This window comes from Copidosoma floridanum, unplaced genomic scaffold, assembly GCF_036245765.1.
Source record: "Copidosoma floridanum isolate Cflo_tuat_1 unplaced genomic scaffold, Cflo_Japanese_pri ptg000014l, whole genome shotgun sequence".
NCBI classification, from domain to species: Eukaryota; Metazoa; Arthropoda; class Insecta; order Hymenoptera; family Encyrtidae; genus Copidosoma; species Copidosoma floridanum.
In genome coordinates, this window is record NW_028321891.1 from 2,982,085 (window position 1) to 2,990,535 (window position 8,451).

Here is an 8,451-nt window from a genome sequence, read left to right on the forward strand (position 1 = left end):
ATATGTTTTTATGTATAGTCATAGCTGACGGTATAGGTATTGTTTGACGAGGAATCATTTTTACATTTGACAATGAACGTGTGTTTTAACAAAGCATTTTTTCGAAGTAAAAGGATGTTGCATCATATTTATGGTATAATTGAAAATTGAAATTTTTTATAAATTGATTTTGGTAGTACCCCTGAATTTTATCATGTAAACATAAGATATGCTTACAATTAGAGCTTGAAGTTTTTCGAGGATTAAAACAACAATGTGACGATTTCAATAAAAGGTGTAATTCGAGTGGACGAAAGGAAATAAAAAATGTATATACTGTGACAGTATTGGTATTTTATTTTCAAAAAATGATTAACAGTACGTAGAAGGAATATTTTGATTTATATTAGGTATTTTAACTTAGTTTGCAATACCTAAGCTTACATAATTATAATTACGTTCATTATAATTAAAAATTATAGAATAACGAATAATTAATCCATGATAATAAAAATAGGTAGAAAATGTGGAAGAATCAATGCTCGTATCACACTTTGTGCCAAGTAAGTATTGCAATATACATTGTAAGTACAATACAAAATGCAAAATTGTAATGATACCGTTTATTTTTCATTGAAATTACGTAGAATCACAAATATAAATTTAAAGCTTCTTAAAGTATCAAAGTCGTACAATGTACAAGTGTATACCCACTAAAAACACTCGTGAAAAAGACTTCTCGATAACTTTTAAAGTTTTGAACAAAAAACCTGTTGTAACCATAACTATTTGTTAAAAGAATACTTCATTGTAGTCACTTTTGAGCCCATAAGCAGTCGTTGACATACACATTTTTGCATAAGCATGACAACTTCTCAAACTCCTTACACGCTAAAATAATTCAATACTTTTTGCTCTGTACACAACATTAATACAAAACGTCTATGAAAAAATGCGGTGTTTGCTCGCATCGCGATCGACGATCCCGACACGATGGACAATCGTGGTCTCCTTCTCGAACGAAGAATGGATAAGCTTTCATTGTCCTTGGCCCAAGTAATGGTTGCATCTTGGGCAGTAATGCTTCTTTGCCAAGCAACAATCCGTGCAATAAACGAAAGGCGCGCACGGCCAGCATCTGGAAAAAAAAAGAAGGATGTACTATCGTCATTAAGTTTTTGTATGCGCGTTTTACAACGATGGCATGAATCAAGACACGTGACTCACATGAAAAGGCAACATATTAAAAACACGAGATGGGTCGTGGCTGTGGGAGCCGACTCCGTCCTCGTGACGATATCCGCATGACAATGTGGACAATTCATCCTTTGGGGTTCAGATCCAAAAGACGTATTTTGCACGATAATGACCGTGGATTGTGCTGTTTGAAGGGTTAAAGCCGCACTATTAATTTGTCATAAAAATGTTTTCAACAAAACCTAACAGGCACTTGGATTTGATTTTTCATACCCGGTGGTGGCTGATGTGGTATTCCATCGTAAGCATGTTGCAATGGCACTGAACTGTAAGGTGGTGGCGGTGCAAAGCCAGCCGGTGGTGCATTTGGGTCCGGATACATCTTACTCATTTTTTAATCTGCAAAAAGTAAAGGAAGACGTGACCAATATAATATGTCTAGAAGTACAATAAATGTGTCTTCGTCTTAGGTACTTGTATAATAAATAGAGAGATTTTTTTTTTTTTTTTTTCTAATAAACTCTGTTGTATCAAACTTTCATAAATCAGTTTTATATATTTCAGCGCAACAGACATGCTTTGCATTTTGAAACGCGCATCATACATGAGGATAAAGCGTACGTGATTGTAAAGTTATGGTTAAAACAGTAAAAACTTATATGCGGGTAAGTAAAATTTATTAATCGATCCTTTTAAGGTTTACCGTTCCAGAATGGTAACTTTTGCTGTTCTTACCATAATTTTTACCATTCAAACTACAATTTTTACCGTTAAAACAATAATCTTTACTTTTAAAAATAATAATTTTTTCCTGTTTATCCAGCTCGCATCCGATTTACTGTTTGAGATGGTAATTTTGGCTGGAATTTCTCTATAATATTTATTATTTTTTTCACTCAGTGTGTATTCAATCTAATATGAGCAAACCGCCAAGCTTCTCGGGAATAAAGTTGTTTAACGACGTGATGAAACATCAGGTAATCTATTTGCACATTGAGCTAACTGATGGACTACGCGTGGGTGATAAAACGGGAAAAACTCGAGATGCCGTTTTTCTTACATTTCATGCCGGATAGATAAGAACTGTAGCCTATCGCTTTACGGCTTTGGATATCTTTGAAAAAGCGAGTACGTAGAAGGAGAAGACTGATCTTCTTGTTACAGGCAACAGTGGGCGATTTGACAACGCGGATGCTTCAAAGGTAATTTGCAACTGAAGCAAGCGTGTACGAGAAAGAGAGAGCTCGAAAAAAATTACACAAAAGCGCGTAACAAGTTTTTGCACGTGCGAGGTTGGCGCTGTTTTAAAATCAGCCTTGAGGTAAAATTGATGGAGCCGAGCTGTGATTTTTCAAGCCACGTATTATTTTCGTCGTAGCACCAATACAAAAACTCGCGGTACATCGACAATAGAATTTTTTTGTCTTGCGCTGTATCACATGCGTTTATCTTGATTCTTTGAATGGATATTGGTACATGTACTGTTAATCGCATCTTTTGTCTGATAACGATTGCTACGTTTTTACCTCTAAGAAACATTATTGTTTGTAATGCAGAGCGATGATAAAGTTACAATAAGAATATCGATGACTCATACTTGATACGCGAAAAAAATCTCTGTACGGCGCGTAAGTACATACAGGTGATGTTATAACAGCACTCGGACGAAACGAGACACGTGTACCCGTACAATATCAGATTAACGTTGTATCTATATCTGTTTTTTCCTACATCAACGTCTGTACGTAACGAATCGACGAACGTCGGACTACAGAAAATACATGTAAAATTCTCGAAAAAGAACATGCATGTGTTCGGGAGAGGAAACATTTCAAAAAATTATTTTACGTGCCTTACTTTTCAAAAATCTATCGTCTGTTGTAGAGGAAAAAATGCTCTACAATAAAGTGATGACCAGAGACGCCCAGAAATTGATTTCTAAGATTTTTTCAACAAAGGATGACTTGGCTACAGAAAAATTGCGGACAGTGTTATTTTAAATCTACTATTAACTTGTGAATAATATTTCGCAATATTTGGCGCGCAATCTTCTGTGCACTAGAAAAAAAAAAAAAAAAAAAAAAAAAAAAAAAAAAAAAAAAAAAAAAAAAAAAAAAATAGAGAGAATCTTGTGTGGCGAGCTTATAGAAAAAAAATGAATGAATGATCTTTATATTCATCTCAAATTACAGTATAGGCTATGAAAGTTGGGCTTAGCATACACTGCGGTATTTTTAACATAAACAATTTCATTTTTTTTTTTTATTCATTCATTACTCTGGTTACGAGTAACGTAACACCATAACGTGGAGGTTCAGTAAAAAATGGTGCATTTTTATGAGTCGAGAAAAAGTCTGTACGTCGAGACGCGACACGAGAGATGCGATGAGTCACATGCTAACCCGAGCTGAAAAGTACGGTACTATGCAGCTTGGTTTGTAGAAGATAAAAAAACTCTTACACGTGGCTTTTTGCCGGCTTAAGTAGGTATACTCTTTTATTTGAAATGCTTTCTTTGTTTGCAATAAATATGGCCAAAGATGTAATGCTTGGAAAAAGAGTAGAGAAATTTTCATATCAAAAATATGGAAAACGAGGAAAAGTGTTGCGTAAAATTGTAAAAATTTCTAGCACGAAACATAACGTGTGAATGTAATGTTTTTGTTATCCACACACGGTTATTGATCGGAAGGCTTAAAAAAAGAAAAACGTGTTTAACTATCTGCTGCTGCCATCGACGCGAGCACGGCAACGTGTATTACGCAGCTGCAGTGTCTATAAAAACCGCGCCACAGACAGCGTCCCCATGAAACGGAAACACGAGAAGTAGAACTCAACTTCACCTCATATATATATATATAAAAGGACAGCATGGACTTATTGATCGCCTCTGAGGTTGCGCGACGTCACGTTTTCCTGTCTCTTTTCTGTTCATCGATACTGAAGTACATGCGTATAGGGCACGCATAAGTACAGGGCTTCATCTCCCCTTATATAATCTCCCAACTGCGGTATCCTTGGGAAGCAATTTGCGCAAATCGAGTGATATTGTTTCGTTTTAACGAGACCGATAGGCTCGATTATGAACGTTAATTTGCGGGAAATACGAATGACTCAATGTTTGTTTTTTTTTTTTTTTTTTTTTTTTTTCATTACAGTCCGAGTGTGACGATATTTTACTTACGCAGGCAAGCCGGAGTAATCTGATATCAGCTGAGCAGCATAAGCATGCGCCTCGGTATGGGCTGACGAAAAAAATGTACGCGCGTGCGGGTAGATTTATTTTTTAGAATATTTTTGTACGCCGTTGTCTATTGCCTCGGAAACATTCACTTGCAAATGGTGCTAATTAAAGGGGAGATCTGCAGCCTTCGTGACTTATTTTATTCACATTCGTCAAAAGGCAATTAGCTGAATCGAATATTAATATTGATTCCTCGTAGTGCATATGGAAAAAAATGATCAAACATATTTTTGTTTTTATACTTTTATTAATTCCCGGAGAAATTATGAAAATCAAAACGACAAAGGTGTTGGTATTTGTTTCAAGGTTTCCTATGGTCCTACGTAAGCTTAATGCCTTGTACGATGAAAAGTGTGTATTTTTTGTGATGCGCTAAAAAATCTAAACTCATAAAATATAATAACTCGATAAGGGAAGGCACGCTTGAGTAATAACTATTTTATCCGATAAAACATCTGTATCGGAATGATAAGCGTTAAATAAACAAAAAATGAGTAGTATAACGATGAGTTGTCTACTTTTTGCAATTAAAAATTCCAAAGACAAACGTTTAAAAAAAGGAACTAAAAAAATTGTATTTTGTCCAACATAAAGACATAATATACATGCACACACACAAAAATACACCCATGGATGAAAAAAATGTATGTCTATAAAAATAGACACGATTTCGGGAATTCCCAGAAAGACTTTTAAAGATAAATTACTATTCAAGCAGTATTATTACCCAAAGAAAAATACATGTAGATGCAAATCATAGAGATAAAAAAAAACTGCATCCTTAATTATTACCTTAGAGCGTACAGGATAAATTTTACGTGAGTTTTGAAAAAAAATTCGGTACTTTCAATTAAAAATCTACCACTACTTTAATTTGCCAGTCAAGCATTGCGGGAAGCAAACGGGAAAAAAAAAAAATTATTCCTACTACTTTCGACACCATCTTTCTACTCACGTGTGCCTGTAACCATTCGTACATGTTTGCCCAGCACAGATTTTTTACAACAATGCTCTTCGGCAGTGATAAAACAAAACCAAAAATAAAATCGACAACTAACCTTTTTGTCACAACAAAAACACACGAAAAACAAAAATCGAGGACCAAATCGGTAATAAAAAGCACGAGAGTGAAAAAAAAAAAAAAAAAATCGAGACTTGCTGACAGTGTTACACTGAGAGTCAAAACGAAACTAAGATACTGTCATACGCAGCAGTGGCATATACATTACGTTCACGTTACGAATCATATACGCCAGGAGAGGGAGAGCAGCGAGGACCAGCCTTCTCCTCCACCGCTCTACGACACATTAGAGCGCACACCAAAATTATATATAAATGTACATTTATGTTGTGAGCGGCTTATTGTGTACACGTGCTCGATGAAATTGTGTAAACACATAAGTAAGTATCTCCCTTCTGTCGTATCGTGGCTGTTCTTTTAGGTGGCATGTGGTTTTAATTTTTTGAAGAAAAAAACACGTCACCGGATACCTATAATGCCCCCTTGGAGCGATGATGTCATGATATCTCGCGACAACTCTTTCCATACTGAGCTTTCGTGACCATTTTTCTCTGTAAAATTTTATGCCCATACTTAGATTTTTAATCATTTTGCTGTTTTGTCGCTTATTCTGTTCGAACTGGATTAATTATGGATCGAGTTCATTACCTCCACGAAGTAAAATTATGGTTTGCAATAAAAATAGTTTCATGTAGAGGAAAAAAAAATTCGCAGAAAATTTACAGCTTTTGCGTATTGTATGTTTTACTCAAAGATGGATAAAAATGCTATATAATTCAGGAAAGATACGAAAGCATGAAAAAAAAACTTTTGTTTATTCGTTGCAGAAAGTAACTGATAATTTTCAACATTGTAACTAATGTAAAAGCTTTGAATGAAAAAAAAAACTTCCAAAAAAACAATTTTATTCTGTAATGGCTTTCTAACGCTCTCAACAACCAAAATCGTTTTTAATTAGCAAAAAAACTGTTTCGTAACATCTATTTTTTATATACGTGTCATGAAATTTCTTGCATTCAGTAATGAATATAATTTCTGTCATGCCTTGTACGTATGCACAAGCGTAATTTTTTCATAGCCACTAGCTTTTAATAATAGATCCAGCTTCTAAAGTGTGTTGTCAAAGACAACGATAACTTGGCTCTATTGTATTACCACGACTAAATTTCATTTAATTCAAGTTGACTAAAATTTTTTCTTTTCAAGCAACAGACATTCAATTTTCTGCATTTATTAATAAGTACATCATCTTTATCCAGATTCTAATCGCTTCGTCTATTCCATCTGAGAAAAGGAAGAAAGCCAGACTCGCCCAAGTACTGGTTACATTCGGAACAGTAGTGTTTCAGAGTCAGACAGCTTTTGGTGCAATAAACCAACGGGATGCACGGCCACATACTGCAAATGTATTATTTTTAATTAAATTTTTTTTTTTTTTTTTTTTATTCCACGTGCTTCAAATTGCGAGCACATGTGTACTTTTTCGACGTACCACAGCAAACACAGAATAGCAGCTGATAAGTGAGTCCAGATTTTGGTTCTGACCTCCATTCTCGTAGTCATTTTGGCCCGGCAATACGGACATTTCATGGTTGTAAAGTCGTGTCCGAACCGAATCTTGGGTTGTTTCACGATTTCAACTGCAACTACGTATGCGATTAAAAAAAATAATTTTTGTACAATATGTATAATAAAATTTATAAATAAAATGTACGGTTTTTACAAATAATCATCCATTGCGCTTTTTAGCTCGAAAAAATAGAAAAACCATATCAAAAACGTGCAACAGTACAGTTAAAGATCTATAAAACAGGTTAGTATGAATTAATAATTAAAAAACCATAACATTGGTTAATTAACAATTAGTATGGTAAGTAACGAGACTTGGGCATGGATACTTTTCCAATTTTTTGAAACTTTTTTTTTTTGCTTAAAATGTGTTGTGCATTGTTTGTGTGAAAAATTTTTTTTTAATGCCGTTTTTAACATAGTACGAGACGAATTTTTTTGTAACAATAATAATGCATTGTAATTTGAAAGAAAAATAGATAAAAAGTCAAAGTATTTGAAAAAGTATAAAAATATTTTATTTTAAATATTTCATAATAAACTTTAATATTTAAAATGTATCGCACTTATTGTCAAAAAATAAAAAAAATTTTACCATTATATTGTAAATCGTAATAAATAAAAAAAATTTTTAACAAAAAATGCGCTGTATTCAGGAAGAAAAATTTATGAAACGAGTGTATTCAAGTTCCATAGTAAAAGTAAAGATTGTTACGAAAAATTAATTTGCGTGACTGTTAAAACATATTTTAAATTACATATTAAAAGTAAACGTATCATTAATAATACGGATTTATTTATTAATAAAATAATAAGTGCCGATTCCATTTTTTAACTACAAATTATTACACGATAATTACTCTAGTAGAAAATGATAAGACAATTGCACCGTGGATTAGTATCTTTAAATAATTGTGAAAATAAACGAAAGCTGTTGCAGGTGAAATAATAATCCAGTTTCAGTTTGATTTTCATACACATACCTTCTCGACCGGCTTCGACATCACGCGTCAGCCTTTGATTAAGTTTCGAGCGAGGTAACTCTTGCAGCTCCATTTTTCTCGATTTAAAACTTTTAAAAATGCAAACCGTATGAGTGGACAAAATAAATTTCTAACCAACATATAAAAAAACCAGCAGAAATTTTTTGATAAATGTGACGAAGTCGTTACGTGCTCCCCGTCAAACTCGGAGTGAATCTCTCTTCCATCCTGAAAATGTTCTCGACTTCCTACGACACCTTTGCTCAACGGGAGGTAGAAATCTCTCGGAGTAGTTGTTTTTATTGAATCCCAGAATGTAGGAGTCTTTTAACGACATTACATTCAATTGATGGAAAAGAAGTAAAAGATAATGGAAAAAGAAACTTATTGCATGGCACACATTCGAGCATAATATAATATATATTTATTGTTTGTACAATGGTACAATGTATCATAAA

The 8,451-nt window shown here is 33.8% G+C and overlaps 1 protein-coding gene across 2 annotated transcripts; it reads right to left on the reverse strand.

The window, feature by feature from the left end:
- Positions 1-587: 587 nt before the first annotated feature.
- On the reverse strand, positions 588-5,559 carry LOC106638201 (uncharacterized). Of its 2 annotated transcripts, none has more exons than XM_014351268.2 (4): positions 5,479-5,559; positions 1,450-1,575; positions 1,207-1,360; positions 588-1,117 (listed from the first exon to the last, which is right to left on the reverse strand). In XM_014351268.2, the coding sequence occupies exons 2-4, from the start codon at positions 1,565-1,567 to the stop codon at positions 1,018-1,020; spliced, it is 372 nt and encodes a 123-aa protein (XP_014206754.1). In that variant the 5' UTR covers positions 1,568-1,575; positions 5,479-5,559; the 3' UTR covers positions 588-1,017. The 2 variants fall into 2 exon arrangements, with proteins under 2 accessions (XP_014206754.1, XP_014206755.1); XM_014351269.2 differs by having other exon boundaries at positions 5,376-5,552.
- Between the last annotated feature and the right edge of the window lie 2,892 nt (positions 5,560-8,451).